Here is a 27,725-nt window from a genome sequence, read left to right as displayed (position 1 = left end):
TGTGTTTGAAATTTGGACAGCCTCATTATAGGTCTTACACCCGTGATGGATTTTGTGGAAAATGTTTTCTTATAATTTGTTCCAGATCTATCCAGAAGGGCCTTGAGTATTCAGGTATGTTGAATTGCTTCATTGGTGCAGGTTTAAGAGAACTATCTGCAGTTGCCATTTTTCAACATGAGGACCAGAGTTATGCCAATCAAAGTCAAAGATACCATTATGAGTCTGAAAGATAGGAATAAAGCAGTAAGGGACACTGCCAAACATTAGGATTAACAAAATCAACAGTTTGGATCATCATTAAGGAAAAAAAAAGAGCATAGGGGTAAGCTGAGTAATCACAAAGGGACTGGTATTCCAAGGAAGATCTCCACTGCTGATGACCGAAGTATTATTGTAATGAAGACAAATCCCCAAATGTATGTTTGACAGCTCAGAAACACTCTTCAGGAGGCAGGTCTGGATATGTCAATGACTACTGTCCACGGAAGACCGCATGAACAGAAATACAGAGGCTACAACGCAAGATGCAAACCATGGCAAAGATGGTAGGCTTTGGATCTTGTGCAGATACTTTACGCCTCCACACTTTGCTCTTGCCTTTACTCTGATCTTGGTCTCACCTGTCCACGAGACCTTTTCCAGAATTCTGCAGGCTCTTTTAAATACTTCTTGGCAAACTGTAATCTGGCCATCCTTTCTGTGGCTAACTAGTGGTTTGCATCTTGCGGTGTAGCCTCTGTATTTCTTTTTATGCAATCTTCTGCAAACAGTACTCATTGACATATCCACACCTACCTCCTGAAGAGGGTTTCTGATCTGTCAAACATAGGTTTGGGGATTTTTCTTCATTATGAGAATTCTTCTGGCAGCAGCAGTGGAGATCTTCTTTGGCCTACCTGTCTCTTTGCGATTACTGAGCTCACCAGGACACTCTTTCTTCTTAATGATGTTCCAAACTGTTGATTTTGCTCATCCTAATGTTTGGGCGATGTCTCTTACTTTTTTGTTCTTGTTTTTCAGCCTCAAAATGGCTTCTTTGACTTTCATTGGCTCAACTCTGGTCCTCATGTTGAAAAGAAAATGGCAAATACAGATGCCAAAGGTGATCAAAAGCTTAGAAGCAAGCCTAGCTCTCTTATACCTGCATCAATGAAGCAATTAAACCTACCTGAGTAATCGCAAATACCTGTGAAGCCAAGTGTTCCAAATGTTATGGTGCCCTGAAATGAGGAGACTATGTATAAAAAGTGCTGTAATTTCAACATGGTCAAAACAAACTGTACACAAATAACCTTGAATAAAAACTGGAACATGTACTTTAATTTCATGCAAATTGTTTGATTACAAATTTAAAACTGTGGATCACAGGGGCAAGGAAAAAAAGTGTCTTTGTCCCAAACATTATGGAGGGTGTTGTGTATAGAGTGAATGGCAAGGAGCTTAGGAGTGTTGATGTATAGACAGGCCTTGGGCTACAAGTGAGTATTTTTCCGTAAGTGACAACCTCAGAGGATATGGTAATGAAAATGACATTTTTCTTGCTTGCCTTCATAGGCCAAGACACTGAACAAAAGAGTGAAGTTGCTGGAATCTGAAGTCAAACACAATTTACTGGAAGAACTTAGCACCATCAGTCCTGATGAAGAGTTTCAGCTGAAAACATCCGTTAGGAAGTCCAGAATCCAGTTGCAAAGAGGTGTGTTGTGTCCCAGCAAGGACAGCTTCTCCTCTATTAAACGCCAAGCTGAAGCCTGGTGTATGAGGCGTCATTTCCAGGTGGGTCAGGAAGGAGTGGAGGCTCATCTGTAGGTGAATTGAAATGGGCTCAGTGTTTCTGAGAGGTGTGCTTTGATAAATTCCATAACCAGATGCTTGAAGCATTTCATAATGGTGGAAGACAGTGCCACTGAGTGGTTGTTGCTGAGCGAGACCTGTTACTGTCACCCTATTTGGTACTAGGATGTTTTGAAACACGCGGGGATGAGGACTGCTGCAATGACGCATTGAAGATCTCCGTTAGGTCCTCCATTAGTTGGCCTGTGCAGTCTTTTAGTAGCCGACCAGGCCCAAAATATTGGTTACCTTTTATTTCCTATAGATGCTGCGTAAGCTGATGAGGAAAACAGAAAGTGGTACGGAGAAGATGTGACTGGTCAAAATGTAAAAGAATGATGTTCCTTCTATAGAGATTGATGGGGTTACAATTAAGGGCTTGCTGTGTCTGGGGGAACCATAGGGTGAGAGCAAAAGTATGGGAAATGAAGGAGATGCCAGAGAAAACTCCATCAACTACAGTGGGGGAAAAAAGCAACATTTACAGGAAAAGATGGACATTTCAAATGTCTTGGGAGTAGAAATCCTCATCCTCAAGGAAAAGGTAGGCATAGCTTATCTAAGTACCCATAGGTACACCATTAATTAGCAGAAAGAGAGGGGCATCAAAAAATTCAGGGTAAGAATGAATACCAATAGGTGGTGGAGACAGTTAGTACAGGGGAATTGATTGGATCTGAATTCTAGGAAGAAACAGAGGGCCCCAAGACCCTCCTGATGGTGAAGGGAAATACATCGGGACTGAACATCCATGGTAAAGATGAGCTGCAACCAGGGAATTGGAAATTGTTAAAATTGTGGAGAGCATGCAAAGTGTCCTGGACATAGGTGTGAAAGGAGTTGTAGTTGAGTCTTGTTCAAGTTGGATTCGAGATGATTATGCCAAAAAAAATTGATTCCAACTTAGAAGTCTGTATGTTACATAACTTTTATTAAAAAATATTAGTGGGGCATGAACAGAAATCTAAATGCTGATATTATACAATTTATTACATTAAAACATTCTTCAACACTGTAATCACAATTTATAATCAGAACAAAGTTGTGTCATCACCTTTAGGGTAAAAAAAAAGACCCATTTTGGGTGGTTTAATGGACAGACACACATAGTTAATGACAGGGACTTCAGAAGCATTGATGTACAGGGAAACCTTGAGATATGTTCAAAATGTTGACACAGGTGAAAGAGGTGTTCAGCTTGCTTGGTATCAAAGGCAGAGAGAGGTAATGAGTATAAGAGTTGGTACATCATATTCCAGCTGTACTAGTACTTGGTTTGACCATACATGGAATATTGTGTTCAGTTTTGGTCATCACACAATAAAAGGGATGTGGTAGCATGAGGAACTCCACACATCTTTTCTGCACTCTAGAGGTTGGTTAAATAACACAAATTTAAACTCCATTTTGTAATGTAACACATTTAACTAAATTAAATTACATTCCAACCCCCAAAATATTATCAGATAGCCCCTTTCACATCAAGAATGGATTAACCAGTGATTAAATATAAAATATACCTAACCACCAACACCATACCATTCTTCAAGTCTGATCTTTATTATGAGGATATACCTAATGTACTAAGCATAAAAACAGTATTAAGGCATGAAGATTTAATTTTACTATTTCATAATAACATTGGTGACTTATCTGTTGATTCTATGTCAGCTCTCAGAACAAACCAAACCAATTGAACCTTTATCTTTCTGTGGCCTATTCTTTCTCACGTGCTTATCGCTTGGATTCTCCCTTTACCTCCGATGTTAGGAGCACTTTACAGTGGCCAATCAGCACTTAAATTGCAACGTGGGAGAAACTAGAGCAGCCAGGAGAAACCCATACTGGCACGAGGAAACGTGTTAAACTTTGCAAAGCCAACACCAAAGGTCAGATTCAAACCTGGATGGCTGGAGCTGGGAGGTAGCTGTACTAATTTTTAATTGCAATCTGGAAGAATATTACTGAATCACAAAGATGGCCATAGCATATTATCTTTAATCACTGAGATCTACCTGTGCATTAAAATTTCTCATTGAAAAGACAGATTTATTCATAAAAATGTGCTCTCTTGATACTGCGCAGACTGCAAATTTTATCTATTGAGGAAATTAATAACCCCATACGTCCAACATGCAAACAAAGCAAAACAAGCCAACACATTTTTGACTCCTTCGTTGCCTGTCCCATGTCCTGTCGAATCAAAATTTTCATGTTTACCACCACCTCGCCATCCCCATCGTTGCTTTCTCTAAACAAACTGCTGCTTTTAAATAACAAGGCACCAACTTAGCTCACAAGTATGATACTTTCCATACAGTGGAAGATGCCCACAATTTATGCCTTAATACAAGAAAGCCTTAAACAAAACATGCTGGGAACCTACCTTGGCTGCAAAGCGGCTACACCCACAGATCAAATTAATGATACAAAATTTTAAATTTAAATTTAGACATACAGCAGAGTTACAGGCCATTTTGGCCTACGAGTCCACGCTGCCCAATTATACCCAATTGAACTACACCCCCAGAACTTTTTTTTGAACAGTGGGAGCTCCAGGAAAAAGCCACTCAGACATGTGGAGAACGTACAAACTCCTTACAGTCAGCATTGGATTAGAATCAAAGTCCAGATCACTGGTGCAGTAAAGGCATTGTGCTAACCACTACGCCAAGCATATGCTGCCCAAATGTTATGACAATTGTGTCTGTTCAGGTCCAGTACAAGGAAATAGGTTTTAAAATATTTTAGTAAATTAACTATTTAAGAAATTGACTAAATATATGCCATGCACTATAAGGAAATTCTTTAAACTACACTGCTTAAATTATTTTCTGTACCTTAAGATAAGATTATTCAAAAGATGAACAAATAATACATATAAAATTATTTTATCTGCATTTTTAGTTTCTTATTCTATCCCTCTTTATCTCAAAAAAAAACATTTTATTAAACATTTCACTGAGTCAAGACTATATTTATATTCAGCAAATTAATCATTTAATACAGGAAAAGCCAATTTAGCCAACTTTAGTGCCATACATTCAAGGAAATCATGACTGACCTAAGATACAACTCCACCTTTGCCATATATTTTAGTTTTAGATTACAAGAACGTACCATTTTAAAAATGAACAGTTAATTATGTAATCATTTTTATTTGTTAAAAAATGAGAATAAAACTCTTGTAGTTGACAATGATCTAATAAAATGGTTCACATGATATATGGTCAGATGCTACCCTTGGTAACATGTTAGAATTTAATTTTTTTTCAACCAGTGTTTTTACTTCATATCCAAATTGAATATTCTTTATCATGTTGATGCCTGTACAAATACAAACTATCTTTCAAAATCCAGTTAGGTAAGTTTTACATAAATTACATGAAAAACAATGTTTAGCCCCTCAAAACCTGCTCTGTCAAGTGATAAAATTACAGATTAAAATTTAAACATTTTTCATATCAAATTTCAATGACACATCAGCATACTGCTCATTTAAAATCTTTTGGCATTCATCATATTTTGATGTTACATAGCCTTTAATTTTTTATTTAACAAAACGCATCACTTGTCTCCCAAGTTGAACACAGCATGTGCAAGTTGAGTTCTGCCTACACCCCCAAATTCCAAAAGGGCCACCAAAGTATTTATTTCAAGTTTAAAACAGACGGTTTTATAGCAACATCTTTTTTAAATAAAAGGCCTAGGCCATTTCCAGTCTTTACTATAGTAGTGAAAGATAACTAAATTAAGTTGCCACACATAGGTTATCACAGACACAAGTTTGGGCAAGGACCCTGCTTTTTTTCATGAACTTGCTTAAAAGACAAAGTAGGTTTTCTATAGGCCCTTTCAAGCTGCCGTGTAAAATGGAGTTAACTGGGCAATTTTCCCGGTTAGCAGCCTACTCACATGGCAGCTTGAAAGGGTCTGATCTGACCAGTGTGGTCCTAATCCAACCAGGTCCCTGACGTACCTCAGAGGGAGTCAGGGAACCCAGTTAAACTTAACTAGTCACATCCACCAGCAACTTGAAAATGAAAATAGCAGACCCGGTTACTCCTGTGACAACAGTGCTTGCGCGCCAGCATCACAGGGAAACCCCCTAGCTGAAGTGCCTGCCGCAATCTGGGAGGGGGGAGGAGAGGAGTCACTGCCGCATGTTGGAGGGGGTGGGGGGAAGAGAGGGGTCGCTGCCGCGCGTCGGGGAGTTAAAGGGGGTGTTGCTGCACGCCGGGGTGGGATGAGGAGAGGGGTCGCACTCCTGGCGGGGAGAGGAGTCACTGCCGCACGCCAGCGGGGAGAGGGAGTGAGGGTTGTGAACTGCCGCTGGTGCAAACGCCACTCCAGTTCACAGTGACAGCTTAACGTTTGAGGCAGTGGGATGTTGCGGGGGGGTGGGGGGGGGGGGGGGTAGACGCGCGATTGATGGGGTGGGTGTTGATTGACAGTAGGGGTGGCGAATGATTGGGGGATGGTGATTGATGGTGGGTAGTGACTAATGGGAGGTGGGGAGGGGCAGGGAGACTTACCAATAGTTCCCGTGTGTGCGTGATGCATCACTTACCGCATCATCGCAGGGACGGGATCCCCCTTAAATCGCGGGGTTGGCAATTTAATGGGTCGATCCCCCTGCAATTTAAAAGGTGCTTCCAGCACCTTTGCCCCAGTAATCACACCTGGGTGCCAGGAGGGCTATCCAGGTGCTGCGGTTTAAAAGCGCCTATAAAATATATATTTTTTAAAATATTGTATTAGCTAGAGGTGATCTCATTGTAAGAGGAGATTCTATTTAAATGTTATAGTTCTAATATGAGCATTCTATCTTCTTCAAAGGATCTAAAGGAGATTTTTATCTCCCCCTGCAGAGCTGCTTATTAGTGCATTAAATAATTCCCATCAACTGATTAGATTTGTTGTTAAGAGCACAGCTGACCTCAAATTTTCATCAATTTCCACAGGAAAAAAAACAGTAAATGAAAATATAGATTGAAGTGTGGCAGCACATCTGACCACCTCTCACCACCATTAACCCCTAGATCATTGGCAGAGAGGCTGGGAGTATCTTTGTACCCAGCTCCTCAAGAAATTACACACCAGTCAGCCTAGAATCAATGGTAGGGAAACTACTCCAGAGGATAGGATGTCAACACATTTGCGAAGGAAATATCTGATTAGGGACAGACGATTTGGCTCCATGCAGGCTGGTCATGTCTTACAAACCTGATCGAGCTGTTCAAAGAGGTGACAGAGATGGCTGTCAAAGGGAGGGTGGATGCTCTGTACTTTAGTAAGGCATTTAACAAAGCCCCTCATGGTAGGCTAATCCAGAAGGTAAATTAATAACTTGGATTTGGATTGACAGGCCCTTAGAAAATAGTAGGTAGTGATGGAAAGGTGTTATTCAGGCTGGAGGCCTGTGACCAGTGGTGTTCTGTCGGGATCGATTTTGGGATCCCTGTTGTGTGTGATAAATATATAACTTGGATGAAAAAGTAGGTAGGTGGGTTAATAAAGAGGAAGATATCATTAGTTTGGTGGAACTATGGACAGTGAAAAGGGCTATCAGAGAATACAAAAGGACATAGATCAGTTATAGATATGGCAGGATAAATCAGGTCCAGATATCCTTGAAAGAGGCCAGACATGTAGGGTGAAAAGATGAATGATATACTTGGCTTCATTGGGCAGGGTATTGAGGTACAAAAGGAAATCATGTTGCAGCTATAAAAAATTTTGGATAGGCTATACTTTGAATATTATGTCCACTTCTGGTTATATTACAGGAAATTATATAGAGGTTTGGAAAGGATACAGTAGAGAATTACCAGGTTGTTACGTGGATCAGAGGTTATGAGGCCATTAGGAGAGGTTGGAAAAATTTGGGTTTTCTCAGCAATGTCAGAAACCAAAAGTTGAGCTGATAAGTTCAGAAAATTATGAGAGGCATCTAAATCTTTTTTCCAAGCGCAGAAATATCACATACATTTATGGTGAGGGGGGGGATGTTGAAGGGAGAAGTGCCAAGAATTTTTTTTTAATATACATAAAGAACAATAGGTGTCTGGAAAACACTGCCAGGAGTATTGGTGGAAGCAATGTCCTGAGATAACGGAATGAACTGGTCAGAGGTCCATAAGACAAAAAAAAACTAATTTTACAGCCTTCCTGCAATTGAACACATAAGTTGGAACAAGCTTTCTCTGCAAGTGAATTATAAAGGATTAACCTTTACAAATAAAAACACTGCTACTCCTTCCAGATGCTCCTTCTTTTCAAACATTCCAGAAGTAGCCCAATGTCTTTTTCTGCACAGAGCAACTTTGAAGGCTGTGTGGCAACACCGAGACTCCGGGTGCACAAACGACCTGACAGGGAAGGCTTTTCTCATCCATCTCAGAAATAAAGGCTCAGCACACTTCGCCCTTTATAAAGTCAGTACATGTCAGGATCATAACCAGTAATCTAGAAAATGAGACAGGTCTAGCACAATTCTGGAAAAGACCAGATAGCAGCTTTCACTGACATCTTGCAGAACCTGATATTTGTCTTAATGTGGAGAAGAATCATTAGTGGAGTTGTACTGAATCTGCTCTTCTCACCACTCGACAAGCCAAGCCTGGCTTGAATGCTCAGTCGGTGAGATGGTTTACAAAACGACTCTGAGAATGTGAACAACTAAAACAAGGCAAGGAGGAGGGCTTGCATTGAGTGACAAGAGGCAGGCAGGAGGTTGAACTATGGTTTAAACAGATTCGATATTGAACAACTGAAAATCACTGTCAATCATCAACTGACAAAACAATATCCAACTCAACATTTACCACCTCCATTTATCTCAAGAGCTACTTGTCAACGATGAGTTGTCCTGTCAAGCTCTCCATGTTTGAAAATCCAGCTTACCACTGACTTCTGTGGCACACTAATTTCAAGAGGAAGAGAGAACACTATGTGATTGCACCTTGTCCATGATGATGCCAGAATTTAAGACACCACTCCCCACCTTACCCAGGTGACAAAGAAACAAGCTCTTCATCCTCAAAATTAAGGCCTCGTACTGAAATAAATTGATTTTGAGCACATTTAAGATCAGATCTTATTATTATTGTTTAAGAACAAATCCCATTGCAGTAACATAAAGAGGGCGTGAGCAAAGTCAATTCAAGAGCAGCCCTGTGTAAAGAGAAATCAAACTGAAGTGCATGTATGAATAAGAAGCATGTGCACCTCCCTGCAAAAATGGTTTTAAATTTATACATTGTAGTTGGCCAATTAGAATCTCAGACACAGGGATATGTAGATATGAAACATAGCTGCAAAGGCATGCAGTACCAAACACAGATCAGTATCATAATTAGATTCTAATATAACCATGTTTGATCAACTGTACCTGTGGCTCCTCCCAAAGCTCCCTTCCCAATGCATAACAGTCGAGCAGCATGGATGTGCCTTTGTTCGAAAGCTAATAAAAGCCTATCAGCTTGCTCAATTTCAGTCTTTTAGAGTAATTGACAGTGCATCAATTTTATTAGTGTTAGTTTTAGAATGGAGCAGATCCTGAAGCCAGAGAAGATGGAAATTGACCCTCAATCTATCAACTTTGGTTATGGTGTTTTGAGGCATTCCTGCAGGCATCTTCTCCCATTGTGCAGTCAGAGACTGACAAATTACAGGTACTGCTCTGCATAGCACCCTGGTGTACTCGATTATCATGGACACCACGTTGTATCAGGAGGTCGTGGACAGTATTGCTTTTTTTTTTAAAAGCCATCAACCTGAAATCCGCATATTATCAGCTCCCTATCCACCCAGAGGACTGCCAATGTACTGGGTTCAAGGCAGATGGCCGACTCTACCACTTCTTGTAGGTCCCCTTCGACAAGAGATGGACTGCATGGTAGATCAGTATCTACCATGGCTACTTGATGTCACCATCTGCAGGACTACGATACTAACCTTCAAAAATTCCTCAAAACCATCAAGCTCCTCAATCTCACGTACAATAAGGCCAAGTGCGTATTTTGCACTACCTGCCTTGCCATCCTCGGCTGTGTCATTGAGAACGGAGTCATTGGTCTAGACCCACTCCTGGAACACCCCCTCCCCCCTGCCTGAATGCCCTAAAAAGGGGCCTAGGCTTTTTCCCTTACTGTGCCCAGTAGGTCCCTAACTATACAGACAAGGACCACCCCCTCATCAAATCCACCTCTCTCCCTCTGACACAAGAGGCCTGTGCAGCTTTCAGCCTCATCAAGGCAGATAGTGCCATGGTGTCAATGCACAAAGAGGATGAATCCTCCCCGTTCCAGGTGGAAAGCGATGTCCTTAACATGGCCTTCTTTTCCCATACCCTTCATGGTCCCGAAATTTGGCACTCCTTTATCAAAAAGGAGGCCCAAGCCATTGTCAGGGGAGTACAACACTGGAGACACTACCTGGCCGGTAAACGATTCACCCTGCTAATTGACCAATGGGTTCTTGCATTCATGTTCAATAATCAGCAGTGGGGTAAAATCAAGAATGAGAAGATATTGAGTTGGAGAATCATACTGTCCATCTACAATTATGATATCCTGTACCAGCCCGGAAAATCAATGAGCCCCGATGCCCCATCTCATAGGATCTGCACCAGTGAACAGACTGATTGTTGACAAGCCCTTCACAAAAAACCCAATACTGTGCGATTGGGTTCACCATATCTGATATATGGGGGAGGGGGGATATGCATCTAGTTGGAGGTTACCAGGTTCTTCAGCTTCGTCAAAGCCCACAACCTGCTGTACTCCATTGAAGAGATCAGGTCAATGACCAAAAGCTGCCAGGTCTTGACATTTGATAAAGGCTACCTGACCCTTTGAACGCCTGAGTGTCAACTTCAAAGGACCCCTGCCCTCCATGGACTGCAATATGTACTCCTATTTTCCATTTGCCATCACCTGCTCTGACATAACAGCTGCCATAGCCACCAAGGCCCTACGCAGTCTCTTCACTCTATTCGGTTTCCCCAGCCGAATATATACGTCGCGACCAGGGATCCTCTTTCACGAGTGATGAGCTGCATCAGTATCTGCTGGCCAGAGGCAATGCTGAGCAGAGTCACCAGCTACAACCCCCAGGGGTACAGGCAAGTGGAAAGGGAGAATGCCACGGTTTGGAAGGCCATCCTCCTAGCCCTATGGTCTAGCGTCCTCCCAGAAGTGCTTCACTCCATAAGGTCTCTCCTATGTACTGCCATGAATGCCACACTGTATGTTCTCATTTCCCAGGAAAACTGTGACTGGGACCATGCTGCCGGCATTGCTGATGTCCCCAGAGCCAGTCCTATTCTCCAAACCCTCTGGTCAAAAGGGTCCAGCTCCTCCACGCCAACCCCCAATATACCTATGTGTCATAGGCTGATGGGCATGAGGACACTGTCTCCATTAGGGATTTGGAACCCTCAGGGGCCCTGGAGACCTTCACCGATTATTCCATACCCTCCTCACCTCTACCCACCAACGATGCACCAGGGCCATGGCACATTACCTCATCCCAACAGAGGATATGCCAGACCCATTGCTATATACCCACTAGCCCAACACCAACAACTGCACACAGGCACCCCAGACTGCCCAGGACACCACAACAACGGTCTCAGTGAAAAAAACCAGACCACCTGATAGACTTATTTTGTAACTGTATCATCACCACTTCACCCCACCAAGAAAAAGATAAGGAGTGAATGTGGCAAGCCACTGTATATATATATTTATGTTTGGGCACACCCATTGGCCGATTGTACATGGCTCCTCCCACAGGCTCCAGAATAAAGGAGATGTTTCACAGCCCCCTCCCCAGTGCAGAACAGTCAAGCAGCATGTATATGCTTTTGTTCTAAAGCTAATAAAAGCCTATCAGTTTGTTCAACTTCAGTCTTTTGGAGTCATTGAAGGTGCATTACTCAGTGAATATACAGAGAAGCCAGGCTGAAGGCCCAACATGTCTCCTTTCTAGAGATAATGAATATTGTTTTGGCTTGGTGCTTAGTTGGGGATAAATTATGCCTGGGAGTTCCTTATACCCGAGATCATTGAAAAATTAAAATAAAACCTCGCAAAATTTTGAAATGGAGAGTGTTAGACAAATTTAGCAGCCAAATGCCATGCAGCAAAAGTTCCACGTAAATAAACACGATTAATTATACCATATTTGTTTTGCTGCGGTTGGCCAAAGATTGAGTATTGCCAGGACCGTGAGGCAACTTTTTAAAAAAAAGATCATGATGTCATGTGATTGCTCAGGTAAACATGGTAAGAGTTACACTAACAAATGAGTGGTCCCTCCAAACTGGTAAGCAAGCCTTGAAGGGATAAACTGCACCTTTTAGTAAAATGGAATTTGCGACACCACCAAAAAATGACCTATCTGGTGTGAAATCATACTTCATCTTGATTGTGTGTCTCCTTGAAAGTTGTTGGACTATGTTCTTTTTTATTCCTTTATTTCTGCCTGGATGCCTCCCTATAAATTTTGCCTCAGATACCCCTCTTAGCAATGTTACAAATTGACATGTGAATAAAAGTTTCCACTGTCACTAACATCAAATTTGTCCACTTGCATGTGCACAAAATGTAAATTCAAAATCTCCACATTATTAGTTTGTTGATTTTTTGCAACAGCATTAGCTGGTCAATTGATGCAAATTGACTTACTGCTGAAACAGAGTGAAAGTGCTGTAGGCTAGAGGATCAAGAAGCCTTATTTCAATAAGGAGGAAATTGGGTAATTATGATAAACAGCAAATTATGTCACTTGATCTGATCTGTGCTTTGATTTACTTCCTGCAATTATCCTTGCCAGCACAATGCACCAGGCACAACCCCACATCGCAAGGTCACAGATCCTATTCCTTCATATGGTCTAACCCAGAAACCTCCTGGCAATCAGCTGCCCAAGGTCTTAATTGCTGTAAGAGGCCACCCTCCAATGCCAAGAGATTGCAGTTTCAAGCAGTATACTCCACTTCACCTGCAAATGGGCAGTTTTTGTTAACGCCAATCACCAACTGGAAGGAAAATCTAAAAACAAACAGATATTAGAATAACCAGTTGTCAATAGGTCTACTTATCCAGCTCAATACATTGCATCAAAAAGAGTCTCACACTGCACAGAAATGTTTAAATGCATCATGGCTTTTGGAGAAAAAAAAGGGGACAGAGGGCTGTAATCCCTGGAGTTGATGTAGACAAGAATTATGAGTCTGATTTTTGATGCCAGAGGTTAAAATGTTGACAGAAGAGATGGATTTCACTTGGTCAAGTTGTGACAACCACAAACATACTAAAATCTCACATTCAATAAAATTTGTGTTACAATATGATTTATAGTGCGATGATAATCTCTCAACATCAATAAGATGAACGAGATGATCACTAGCCTTAGGGTAGGGGTAGAGACCACATCCTTATCCACATCAATTGTTCTAAAGGGGAGAGTAGACAGCTTCAAGTTTTTGAAAGTAAATATTTCCAAAGACCTGTTCTGGACCATACATCTCTTGGAAAAGTTGACCCTAGTCTCTCAACTCTGCCCCAGACGCCAGCAGGTCAGAGCATCTGACATCTTGAACGTGGACTCACAGCTCCTGATGACTCAGATACTTACCATGGTCCTGACCTCCCCTATGGCAGGATGGGTTTTATTAGGCAGTCTCGGTATTATTACTTTAATTCATTGTGTTTTTGTTCTTTATTCATTTAGAGATCATTTGATCCTCAGCCTGGTGGTGCTGGCTCTGAGATTCCTGTATCTCTTCCCCGATGGGAGTAGCTGTAAGATATTGTGTGTGGGGTGGTAGGGGTCCTCAACGATCTTGCATGCCTTCTGACAATGATTCGGGTAGACCACGTCAAAGGGGGTGAGGGAGAGGAGGGAGATTCCTGTGATCCTCCCTGCCACACATGGTCTCGTGGATTGATCTCTGATCCGCTTCTCTACAGCAATGTTACCACACTTGAATGCAGCTGACCAAGATGCTCTCAGTAGAGGTCCTCTCGAAGGTTGACATGATGGTGGCCTGTAGCCTTGACCACTTATTTCTTCTCAGGAAGTGGACTACTTAATTTTTTTTAATGTTAAAACATTTTTTATGTCAATGAGTTTGCTTACTTTGTTATAGCTATATAAGTGTTATGCATCAATCTTTTTCTGCATGTATTATTACATAAAAATGTAAAATATTAAAAAAGAAAGCAAGTAGACTACTGCACATCAATCATTCCATCATGGAGAATGGAGAGCACAAAGTTCCTTGACGTGCATATAAAGGATGATCTATCCTAAATTACCTCTTCATGAATCATCAACGCCTATACTTTCTAAGGAGGCTGAAGACAGCAAGGCTACTGGCCCCCATCTTCACAACCTTTTAAAGAACCACAATAGAGAGTGCTCTTGTGTGGTAGATCACCGCAAGGCATCAGATCAGAAGTCTATTCAGAGGATCATTTAAACAGGCAAGAAGATCACTGGGGTCTCTCTTTCCAAGGAATAAGAGGAAACCCTTTCCATCCAGCGCACAATATCTTTAACCCATTACCATTCAGGCGATCCAGGAGCATCAAAATGAGGACTGCCAGGCTGGGTAATAGCTGCCTCTCGCAGGCTGTGAGATTGATGAACAGTATCCTGTAATTATGTAAATAATCCCAAACATTTAAATATTTATTTTGATTATTTATGCAATCATGCACAGTGTATTGTGTGTTTTTGTGTTTCATCAGATTGTAAATGTACAATCAAATAATAATAAATGAACTGAGCAGTCTCTAGTCTTTTGATGTAGAGAATTCCAAACAATCACCACCCTCTGGATGAAGAAATTTCTTCTCATCTCAATTGAATATCCCTTATTGGGAAACATGGTTCTTACATCTAGCTCGTCCAGTACTGCAATAATTACTGGAACTAGCCGAGTACATCTTCACTGCATTTTCTTTGAAAGTACAACTGTTTTATTTGGTCAAGAATATCAAAGTTGACACAAAACTGGATGCAGTCTCACCAAGATTATTACAGCAAGACATCCTAACTCCTGCATTCAAATCCACTTTTTGAGATGAAAATCCCATTTGCTTTCCTCATAACCAGCCACATCTGAAGGATGGTTTTAGTGGGGTCCTGTTAAAGGGGTCAATAACAGTTAAAAGCCTACAATTCCAAGACACTATGGTATCTGGAGAATGGCAAATTGTTTTCAAGTCAGCTCAGAGAAGAAACAAATAGTTTGAAGGCTGTTTTTTAACCACTCAAATGAGTTTCACAAGATTTGATCCTTAATTCTCATTTTCAAAATTGATGATTTATCCTTAAGTGTAGGGATAACAAAGTTTATAGATGAATGAAAAAGTGGCCACATGATTGATAGTGCAGAGAAAAGTTTCACTGCAGGAAGATCTAATTGTTTGGTCAGTTGGGCAGAAATACAGCAAATGTAACTGAATACACTTAGGACTTTTGGAATCTGCGACAAGACAAAGGGACCCACAATTCCTGGGTGTCAACATCTCTGAGGATCTGACCTTGGGACTCCATGTTGATGCAATAATGAAGGCTCGCCAGCGGCTATACTTTGTGAGGAGTTGGAGAAGATTTGATATGTCGCCAAAACCTCTTGAAGATGTCCCATGGAGGGGATTCTGACTAGTTGCATCACAAACTGGCATGGAAGTGCCAATGTACAGGACAAGAAAAATCTACAGACTATGTGAACTCTGCCAGTGCCATCATGGGCATTAGTCTCCACCCCACTGAGGATATCTACAAGGCAGTGACTTCAGAAAGCAGCCTCTATCCTCAAGAACCCTCACCACCCAGGCCATGCCCTCTTCACACTAGTACCACCAGGAAGGAGGTACACAAGCCTAACGACTAACACCCAGCAACACAAGGACTGCTTCTTCCCCTCTGTCATCAGATTCCCGAATGAACATTGAATCACAAACACTACTTCACTTTTTCTTATTCTTTGCACTAATTTATTTATTTTTACATCATTTTATAGCAATATTTACATTGTAATGCTGCTGCAAAACAACAAATTGAGTGACACGTTCATGACAATAAATTCTGATTCTGAACAATCCCAACCAGTGCCCTTCCTCCAGCCAGCAATGCTTGTCCACACCCTCAATAACTTCTGTTATGGGTCCAGAACTCCCCAAAACCCAGCAGCAATAGAAATTCACCAAGACAAATAGTTACTGAAACAAAGGCTGCTTTTAATCATCTTTAAACATGAAAACAGGATCAAACTTTTAACTTATTACTTAACCCCCTTCTAATTCTAAGCGCAAATGTATGTAGTGTGTGCAAGTTCAGAAAATTTATTTGATTCACAGTCCAATCTCACTTCTCCAAGTTCACCAGTATCAGGCAATTCTTATACTGTGCATAGAATTTAACATTTATGGTGTTAAATTGAGTGGCACTTTCATGACAATTCTTTGGGGCTTGAAAGGTAAATAGTTACCACTCAAGAAGGTTCTTAATGGTTTTCATAGAGAGATTTGTTGCTCGATGGACACAAACTGATTCCTTCCAATCAGCCATTTCAGTATCTTGATGAAGAAACTTGCCCCATCAGGGTTTTCCAGATGATAACCTCTTTCTTTCAGGTCACCACAGAGTTCCTTTTCTGTTTCTCTTATTTCAAGTGAAACATTATATAGTTAGCCATCTCCTCTTATATGGACCACAAGGGCTTGGAACAGACTGAACTAGGAACTCACCACCCATCTTCAAAATGGGGTTTTTCCACAAGTTTGCCAGCTTGTCATGTTCCAGTCCTAGCTACTGTTGCTGAAATGTAGAACTGAATTCTTAGAGAAAAACCTGTTTGACTCTCTCTGCTTTCAAAACCACATGACTTTCATAGAATAGGAAACTGCATTCAGATAGACTGCAGCACCGGACCTAATCTTCCAAGTTCATTCATCTGTTTCTTTCCAAAACAATAATCCATTACTTCACAACATCACCTACTTGTGAAGTCTCTACATGATTCTACAAAGTTTTTGCAAAGGTACTCGGAGCCTGAACTGTCTGGCTTGAGCTGAATTCTGGCATTTTAAATGAGATCTATGTTGAAGTGTTTGTTTGTGACCTACTCTAAAAACCTACCGCAATTTATCTCCTTTAAAACATACAATATAAAATATAGCATAATCTGACACACTTCTTTTCCTTATCCCACTTTCTTCAACTCAAAGGGTAGCCATGGATATCCACATGAGCCCCAGTTATGCCTACCTTTTTGTTGGCTACATGGTGCAGTCCAGGCTTCAAAGGTAAGGCCCCTCAACTCTTCCTCCGCTTCACCTACAACTACTTTGGTGCTATCTCATGAACCCATGATGAGCTTGTCTACTTTATCCACTTTGCTGCCAACTTTCACCCTGACAAATTCACATTCTCCAGCAACACCCCCCCCTCTTTTTGATCTCTCTCCATCATGAGACAACTCTCGACAGACATTTTCTACATACTCACCAACTCCCACAACTACCTTGACTACACCCTGTAAGGATTCTATTCCTTTCCAATTTTTCCATCTCTGTTGCATCTGCTCTCAGGATGAGGTATTCCATGCCAAATCATCCAAGTTGTCCTTCAAAAAAAAACATCTTCCCCTTCATTTCCATCAACTTGGCCCTCACCCTCATATCCTCAATACCCATACATTTTCCCTGGCCCCCTCTTCCCCCACATCAATTGGATTCCCCTTGTCCTCACCTCCCATTCCATTAGCCTCTGCATCCAACAATATCATCTGCCACCTATTACATGATCCCACCACCATCTTCCCTTCTCCTCCTTCCACACAGACCACTCCCTCCACAACTTCCTCATCCACTCCTCACTGCCAACCAATTGCCCCCTTGAAACCTGCTCCAGTGACAACAGAAGTGCTACATTTGTGCCCACATCGCCTACCTCATCACGATTTGGGACCCCAAACAGTCCTTCCAAGTGAAGAACACTTCACATGAATCTACAGGGGTCATCTAATGCTTCCGTTGTGATCTCCTCCACATCAGAGAAACTGGATGCAGATTGGAAGATTGCTTCATTGGTCATCTGAGTTCTGTCCTCCAGAATAGAGGGGATCTCCCAGCTCTCTCAATGACCACCCATTTAAATTCTCTCTTCCATTCCTATGCTGGCATGTCTCTCCATGGAATCGTGCACTCCAGACTGAGGCCAATCCTAAATTGGAAGAACAATACCTCATATTCCTTCTGGGCACCTTCCAACTGGATGGAATTAATATTGACGACTTCTGCTTCTGTTAGTCCCCTCCACCCCCCTTCCCCATCTATCCCCATTTCTCCTTTTCTCTAGCTGTCTCTCTTTCTTTTTGTCTCCTTTCTTCTACATCCACAGAGCCGCCCCACCCCCAACCAATTCTCACCTTTCCTCATCTGTCCTATCCATGGCCCATTACCACCTTTTGTCTGTGCTCCCGCCTGCCCTTCAGTTCTTTCTCTCCTGCCTTTTAATTTACGTGTCTTCCTGCTTTTTACTCAACCTTAAAGAAGGATCCAAAACATTGGTTATACATCTTTACCTACTGTGGATGCTGTGAGACCTGCTGAGTTCCTCCAGTATTTCTGTGTTTTCACTACAATCACAGTGCCTGCATGTTTCTCCACAGGAAAGATGCAACACTACTGGATGGGGTAGAAAAGAGACTAAATATAGATGTTGCCAGGATTAGAAAGATTAGCTAACCTTTCCTCAAATATCAGGCTATTTTCCCTTGGAGAGTTAACTGAGGTATATAAAATTACAGGTTGGCTCCATGCAGCAATAAAAAGGGCCTATTTTTCTCAGCAAGGCTGTCAAAAGACCGGTGACAAAAAGTTAAAGGAACTGGTGGAAGGAATAAAAGAAATTAGGATTTTAAAATCCCAATGAGTCAGAGGGGATGACACAAGCAAAAATCTTCATCGCATTTAAAGTGTACTTGAACACGCACCTGAAGAACTATGACCTAAAAACTTATAACTGAACAGTAGGGATGGGCTGGGACAACTGGTACAGGCATGGGGAAATGTGCCTCATATGGCATGAATTTTTTTTTTACAGTTCTACTGTATTGAATAGCCCAATAAATCAAGAATACATGTTAAAGAACAGATTCACGAGTGCCCTAATGGCTCACTCATCAGCTATTTCATTGTTTATGCTGGTAGCATATCAACAAAAATGAACAACCAAATCAAACAAGTTCCCCTCCATCACTGCTGATTTACTCTTCATATAACATTCTGAGCCTTGTTACAAACCATCACTGCCATCACCCCCTGCAAAAATGTGATTTATTTATGACTGAGAACAGGGCCAAATTAAGGCCAACTGATGCCCTAAGCACAGCTCAATGATGGTTCCCCCTTGACTTTTCCATTGTCGAACTGACAAGACATTAAGACTTCAATAAGTGCTGAATATGAAATAATAGATTAAAAATTCAGTTTTCTTCCAGGCCAGACCCCACAACTATATTAAATATAATGTGCATATATACATGAGGTTTTTTTTCCTCATTTATTGTGGGGGGGGGGCCTTTTTGTGGGGCCCTTGTTCAGCTGCACCATGGTCAATCCAGTACTGGAACCACCTCTGTGGTGCCCCTTCCCTTGGTGCCCTAAGCACATGCTTATTTTTGCTTAATGGTTAATCCAGGCCTGAGTGAGAGGTATAGACAAAAAAAAATGAAACTTTCTTCAATCAAAGCAAGCATTCAACTTTTGTACCAAATGCTGGAATGCAAGCACCACAAGGTGATTTTTTTTTCTCTCCTTCATTTACAAAAGATCATTCTCTTCTTGGATAAAAAAAAAGTGAGAACAGCACGAACAATTGTGAATCAAACATCAATGATCTACAAAGCACCAACAAGTCACATCATCTGTTTAAATGGATATTAAATAACGTAATCAACTGGAGCCTTAATTTTAAGACCAAATGCTTCAACGTTATTTTTTATTATAGAATGTGATGGCTGATGGTAGAATTAACTAACAAAAATATTTTCATCAATTGGAATAACTCTACAAACACTTTCATTACAGTTGATGCTACTTTTTCTTTATAGAAAATGAAAAGCTCTGGTCACCAGGAGGTCTTTAATATTCTCTGCAAAGACCAGAAATACAAAATGAGCAGAAAGATGGGAAGCACCATTACTTCTAAATTCCCAGTGCAATATCCCAAATAGAGTACGTTATTTCACGAGTAATTAATATTAGTGACCTCCCTACCTTACAGACTGAGAATCCCTTCCAACGGTTTTAGACAAGCATCTATTAACCCAAGTCAATAAGATATAAACAATAGCTGTGTTGCATGTGATCACCTTATCCTGAGAATCAACTGAAAGAGATTACTTTCCTCACGCAGACAGGGATGCAGTTTTTTTTTGAATCTTTCGCTTTTTGGGGAGGTTTTGACACTGGGGAGTTTCATGGTCAGAGGGGAAGATTTTAAAAATTGCCATTAAATCTTGTTACCTACAACCAGACTACTCCATACTTCCTGACGTTGAAAGATCCAAAAAAAATTAGAATGAGAAAAAAAAAAGTTTTTAGCAAGACAAGAATTACTAAAATTGACGTCAGACCAACAAAACTGAAGATTTTTAAAGACAATAATTAACCAGCCTGACCAAGTACAGTCGGGAGGCTGCAATTTCCTTCAGGTTCAACGCTACTCACACAAATCCCAAGGAAAAAGTGCTGACGCATCTTGAAACGCAAATCCCCAATTTCTAATCTAATCTCTGAAAATAAGAGCATTTTTTTTTTCCCCTGAACAAATTATTTCCTCTGTTTGGGATGGAATTAATGCAAACTTTAAATCACGGAGGCCTCAAAGAAAATGCTGCATCTTCACTTGAAGAACAATTATTAACTTTGGATTTGTAATTTGTATCCCAAATCACCGAAAGACGAGGAAGTGTCAGGAATGAGGTGGTCAATGTGCATGTCCGGCTTACAGTCAGAAGCTTTAATTTCACAAATTCTGCACAGGGGGACGATTTTACATTTTGATCAGTTTCGAATAGGATTGTGTCTGACTAACCCCTGAGCGTAATACGATCCTCGGTCACAGCTCTCAACACAAGCCAAGTTCCCAAGGAGATCCCCTTCCTTCCAAAGATGAAGGGGGAACGAGGACGCAGGTCAGTCTCAGCCATGCGATGACGGTTCACATCACCGTGCATCACATAGAGGGGGGGGGGGGGTCTGAGACCCCTCCCCGAATGAAAGCTTTGCCCTTTCGCCACCCAGCCAACAGAGCCCACCACTCGTGCTCTCTCACATGATACAAGTTCCCCTTCCAGCGTCCACGCAGGAGAAGGAGGTCGTTAACGTTGACGACCCGCCAGTGTCAAGACCCCCCCCCCACCCCCAAGACCACTGGGCGAGAGCGACTCTCGGTCCCCCTGCTCCTCAACTCGATAAGTCAGCGGGGGAAGGAGGGGTCTGAGAACTTCCGCACTTTTCGCGAGCGCGGAACAGGGCGGGCTAGGACCTCGGCGACACGTCACCTTGGAGGGTCCCTCCCTCCCTCCCACCCACCCAGTCGGACAAGAGCGGATTGTCCAGGGCGTCAAGCAAGTTGGAAGCGGACGCCAAAGTTGCTCGTTGCACAGCCAAGCCCCAAGCACATACCAACATAGTTGCGTCACCTGATGTCATTAGGAAGCCGAAGTCAATTTACCTTCAAACTTCTTCCCCCCCCCCCCTCGCTCCCGGGGGGAGGGCGGGGCAGGCGGATCTTAAGTAAGCCATTTACTTAATTCTCCCCCCCCCCCCCACCCCCACCCCCACCCCGGGTCCGTTCCCCACCCTCCTTCACTCTGCGCTCACTGGGACAGATCGGGGCCTTTGCCCTCCCGAAGATCACCTCCAAATCACGCAATTGAGCTCAATTGTTTCTCCAACCCACCACCCTCACCCCCCCCCAACCCACCACCCTCACCCCCCCCCCCCCAAAAGAGAACCAATCTCACCGTGAAAGGCCGGTGCCTCTCCACTGCGCTCGTCCCACATTCACCGGCTGACTGACAGGCTCCACTTTCACACCAACTAATTTCAGCCCCCCCGCCTCTGTCCGCTCGGCACCGCGCAAGCGCGTCAACCCCGCCCCGCGCGCCGCCAGATCCGGGGCGCGCTCCCGCTCTCCGTCCGTCACCGATGGTCGGCGGCGGCTGACCGTCTTCCATTGAATGGTGCGGAGCCCCTGCTGAATACCCCAACGCCCCATCCCTCGGTGACCTGGGAGGGGGGGGGGGGCGTCACGACCACCCCGGGACTTCCCCAGCTGGGCGCCAGACGGCAAGGCAACAACGTGAACGGGTCCATGCGGCTCTGAGTCCAACGGTGGAATCATTGCAGAGAGGAGGGAGGCGTGGAAACATCGGTGTATCTTGCTTCAATTCATTCAGTTCCTTTTTTAAAACGGATCCGAGGTTGAACTGTTCTGTGGGCAGGGCTGATCCTGCTCCATTCCCGTAGCGATTTGACGTGTCCTGAGGCTCTGCCGTGACTTTCCAGGAAGTGAAACTTTCGTCCTGCTACCACCATCAACGCCAGCCTCCCATTAACCTCCCAGCCAGCTCATCTTTCAGATGAGGTACGGACCAAACTGCACCTACACAAAACGAGGGCCAATCTCAAAACACGAAAGGCTGCAGACACCGTGGTTGAAGTAAAATGCAATGCTGGAGAAACTCATCAGTGGTCATAACAAAGATCAAGAATCATTTTGCTAAACAAATTATCAATGACCAAAACTAATACTGACGCAAAACAAGTTACTCCCTTTTACCATAGATAACCTTTCCTTTAGAGAATGGGAGAAAAAAGGGATCAAAAGAATAGAAAATTGTTTTTCAGGAAATAGATTATTATCCTTTGAACAAATGAAAGATAAATACAATATAACTCAAGATACAGTGCTGGCATATTACCAATTGAGATCCTACTTGAAGGACAAATTGGGAAGCAGTCTAAGTTTACCAGAGGGAAGTAACTTTGAATATGTGATTACAGATACAATGATAATCAAAAGATTTATAACAAATATGTATATTAAACTGCAAGAAAAGGAGAATGAGGAAACAAATGGTAAAACTAAACAAAAATGGGAACAAGATTTAAATATAAAGATAAAAAAGGAAACATGGGAGAAGTTATGTTCTGGAACGATGAGAAATACAATAAATACGAGGTTACGTATGATACAATATAACTGGATACACAGGCTATACATTACACCTCAAAAGTTAAATAAATGAGACCCAACAGTATCCGATAGATGCTTTCGATGTAAAAAAGAAATGGGAACCACAATTCATGCAATCTGGACATGTGAGAAAGTAGAAAAATTTGGGGAAGATCTAAACCAAATATTAAATAAAATTACAGAAAACAATATACCAAAGAATCCAGAGATCTTCCTCCTAAGTAACATAAAAAAAACAAAGAATTTGGAATTGCTTTGGAGGATGCACAAAAAAGATTTGTTAAGATAGCTCTAGCCATAGCAAAAAAATGTATTATGTCAACCTGGAAATCGGAAGATAATTTGAAAATACACCAATGGTATATAGAAATGAATAAATGTATTCCATTAGAAAAAATAACATATAATTTAAGAAATAATACTGAAATATTTGAACAAATATGGGAGCCTTACATGAAACACAATAGCGAAAACCTACCGGGGACATTCACTACCTAAATTAACGAAAGGAGAAGGAAATGAAAAGAATTGACTCAGTGGAATTTCTTGTTTATTTTTATTGAATGACAACATTGTTTGACTGGTTTAATGTATCCTAGATTTTGTACTTTAAATGGATGGGAGGGGGGAGGTAGGGAGGGTGGGATGGGAGGAGGGAGGGGGGGGAGAAAATGGCACTGTATATATTTGAAAAGGAAACAGTATGTATCATGGTTAATGTGGTTTATGGTGTGAAAAATAAAAAATTAAAAAAAAAAAAAATTTTGCTCATTCCTTGACAAAGGGTTCAAGGCCGAATGTTATGCATCTTTTACCTTTGCTCTATAAAAGTACACTGTCTGACCTGAATTTCCTCAGCAATGTTTTTACATCAATATTAAACCTGCTTCGCTGGTATTGAGACACAGTTGGAGGAATCAGTGTCTTGTTTCTTGCAGCATTGACCACTGTTTCTTCATGTCAAAAATTTACTCATTTCATCCACATTTGGAGTAAGGCTGTGATTTTCTGGTCCATTTTCTGGTGAAATCCAAACTCGGCATCAGGGCAGATTTTTGGTATTCCCCACTTGATGGTTCTCTTGATGACAGCTACCATCAATTTGGTGCCAATTAACAAGGGAGGGTTTATCCTGTCAATCGAACACAACATAATCTGGGCAACTGTCCACATTGTGTTTGGAAATGGATTAGTACAGATAGAATGAATACTTGGACCCATGTACAATTCATCTGTGGATTTCTCTACCCAAAGAAGTGTTAGCTGCCTCAATGAATATATTTGAGACAGATTTTTGCATAGTTGGGGAATTGAGGATTATGGTGAAAACAGGTAGTACAGCAGAGCAGTTTCAACAGGCCATATGGGCCCACTCCTGGCCCATTGAAGAAATGTAGCAAAGGGTGAAAAATCAGCAGAATAGTGAATGGGCTGTGGGAACATCATTGAGGGAGAGATCAAATAAGCAAGGCCCACTTTCTCTAGATTTTAGAAAACTGAGGGCTGACCCAATTGAAACTTGAATATTTCTTGGTAATTCAAAATTCAACAGTAGATGGAATTTATTTTCCTGAGCTAATGAGATTAAGACCACAGGGGCCACTCTTCAAAGTGTAGACCATTTAATAATGAAATAACAAGAAATGTTTTTGCATGTTCCTGATCTTTATGGAAAACTCTGCAAGTTCCTGGTTAATACACCCTAATATTCATAACCTGCTGTGATTGCAACAAAGAATATCATGACATGTTCATGACAATAAATTGATTCATTCTTTTAAGCAAGTCTAGATTTGAACGGTCTCCAGAAGCAAAGTGAGGCAACTTACCCATGATTCTGCATGATTATAACTTTGATTATAATTTACAGAAAATATTATTTTCAAATAAATCATGCAGACAGAAAAATCCCACACTGGTGGATCCAATGGTGAACAGATTTCTTTTGACCATGCTAATCAACAGATAAGCATTACCATCAAGAGATTTTGAACTGAAACATTACCAAAATTGATGTTACAGTGGACAGCAAGATGGACCTTGCAGCAGGATATCATCTATATAATGGGCAATTGACACGTCTAGGGGAAGTTGAATGGGTTTTAAATAGTGGGAGATTATCTGTTGCAGATAGTGGGATTATGGAATGTGACCCTCCTACCCCAAGTAAATGCAAATTGGTTGTGAGTTGGAATGTAGAATAGAACACTCGCACGATAAATGCATACGCTATACAAGAATATTTTTACATAGCTTAAGACTTTCCCCACATTATATGCACATTAATGTTTTATGCGTGAAAATACAGTACACTTATCTGGCATTTATCAATCCCCATAGGTGCTGGATACTGGGAGTTATACTGTACAGGGTAAGGCCCTGGAAGGTGTTGTAGAACAGAGGCACAAAGGTGCAAATACATGGCTCCCTGAAAGTGGCGACAACTAGATAGGGTGTGGAAGAAGACTGGACAGGCCAGGACCTTTATTTCCCTCCTGAAGCAGGGGAGAAAAAAGATTGACCTTTATAGTGAAGAATTTAACAACATGGATAAGGTGAATAGTCAGATCTTTCTCAAGGTTGAGAACGTGTGTTTAAAAGGAAAGATTTAGAGGACCTGAGCAGGAATATTTTCCACAGGACAGTGTATACATGGAACAAGTTGTCAGAGGAAATTCTACAAATAAATACAATTTCAAAGTTTAAAGGACCAGTAGTCAGATGGGAGAGAGATAAATAGGATTAGTCCATTTAGAAAACATGGCCAACATGTTTCTGTGCTTTTGAGATTCTATAACTCTATCAATATAGTCTACAGAATGTTAAATTTCAGCTGTGTGAATAAAAAGTTAAGATCTGTTTACTATCAATATAAATTACAGTAATTGATTAATAGGCCATAATTTGCTGCTAAGCAAGCCAATCCTACCTGTAAAAGAATTTTTGTGGATCCCAATGCTAATTTGTTGGTGAGGCCCTGTTCCAAAATGGCAAACCTAAAAAAAAATTAAAAGTGCACTGTACAATCTTTACTGCTCTTAAATATTTGGTTTTAAATGGCCAACATTCAGAAAGCCAAACATTTTTACTCAAGTAAACCAGAAAATATTTTGAAACTATACCTCAAACTTTGAAAATAATTCAAGTAATTTTATTTTAAATTATTTATACTTGCCCTTCCCTGCAGCATTTCTTATCCATTCAATAAACAATTTGCTACTCCAGTTCCGCAGGCAGAATCCCTGATGTGACTGCTCAGAAGAGTCCCATTTTGGACTATAGCCAACAAATTGTCCACGGAGCTTGATCAGTTGGAGAAGAACATCTAGGGTGCGACTGTAGCCGGAAACAGTAAATACTTGGCCATTATTGGAACATCTAATGTTAAAAACATCGATGCATCCAGGATAAATACCAGAAGAATGAACTCCCTACGAATTCTGGACTAATATTTAAAGGCTTTACAAGTTTTATACATTTTAATCATGTCCCACTTAGCCTTTTCAACCTCTCCTCAACTGATATGCCCAAGCTAAGGCAATATACTAATGAATTTCTTTTACATCCTCTCCAGTTGCATCACATATTTCCTCGTGTGGGAATAAGAACTTCATTGCATTTCAGCTGAGGTCTGACCAATATCTTATAAAGTTGGAGCATAACATCCCTGCTCTTGTATTCAATAATTAATGAAGGTCTGCATCCTATTTACTCTCTTAACCACATTATTAACCTGTACTGCCACTTTCCAAGATCTTTGGACTTGCACACCAAGATCCCTCAATAAGCCAAGAACACAAACATTCATGATGCATGTCCTGGCCTCATTGGAACTAAAATTATCGACATGAAACTTCATTGCCATTTCACCAACACATCAATCTTTAAATTATCCTCCACACTAATCAATAATTGCACCAATCTTCACATCTACAAACTTTCTGATCATGTTTCATACATCCAAATATTACAGTCCTAACACCAATCCCTCTAGTCACTGGCAACCAAACACACACACTAAAAAAAAACACTCTCCACTATCCTCTGGGTTCAAAATTGTCTTGGTAAAAGGAGACAATTTTCCAATTTGCCCTGGATACCATGGGCCATATTATAGGACCAGCCTCCCATGTTCCACCTTTTCAAATGTCCTATTACAATCCACATAAACTGCACTGCTTTCAGTGGTGCAGTTGATGTGGTTCACACCTTACTTCCAAAATGTATCAGATTTTTTTTTTTTTTAAACAAACAGGCTCTGGAAAAAAAAGACAACATTTCAGGTTGAAACTCTGCATCAGCAGTTCAGACACTGGTCCTGATCCAAAACATCATCTAGCTGTTAGCACAACACTATTAATAGTGCCAGCAACCTGGGTTCAAATCTGGCTCCATCTCAAAGGACATTCTCCCCATGTTGGCGTTGGTTTCCTCTGGATGCTCAAGTTCTTCCCATCATTCAAAAACATGCAGCTGTTGGTTAATTGGGGTATTTTGGTGGCACGGGCTCATGGGGTGGACATGCTACATATCAAAATTTACATTTATCTTTTGCCTTCACATGCTGCTTCACCCAGAGTTCTACCAACATTCTG

The 27,725-nt window shown here is 41.4% G+C and overlaps 1 protein-coding gene across 3 annotated transcripts in view; it reads right to left on the bottom strand.

The window, feature by feature from the left end:
- LOC138745979 (protein kinase C and casein kinase substrate in neurons protein 2-like) overlaps positions 1–22,119 on the bottom strand; it is a 68,620-nt gene extending 46,501 nt beyond the window's left edge. Inside the window, exon 1 of one of the 3 annotated variants that reach the window (XM_069903610.1) lies at positions 21,896–22,119. In XM_069903610.1, coding sequence (XP_069759711.1) covers positions 21,896–22,108 — 213 coding nt within the window. In that variant the 5' untranslated portion in view covers positions 22,109–22,119. The remainder of the gene's footprint in view (positions 1–21,895) is intronic. The other 2 variants (XM_069903609.1, XM_069903611.1) reach the window with 2 other exon arrangements.
- Between the last annotated feature and the right edge of the window lie 5,606 nt (positions 22,120–27,725).

This window comes from Narcine bancroftii, chromosome 11 (genome assembly GCF_036971445.1).
Source record: "Narcine bancroftii isolate sNarBan1 chromosome 11, sNarBan1.hap1, whole genome shotgun sequence".
Taxonomy (NCBI): Eukaryota; Metazoa; Chordata; class Chondrichthyes; order Torpediniformes; family Narcinidae; genus Narcine; species Narcine bancroftii.
This window is presented reverse-complemented; position numbering and strand designations above follow the sequence as displayed.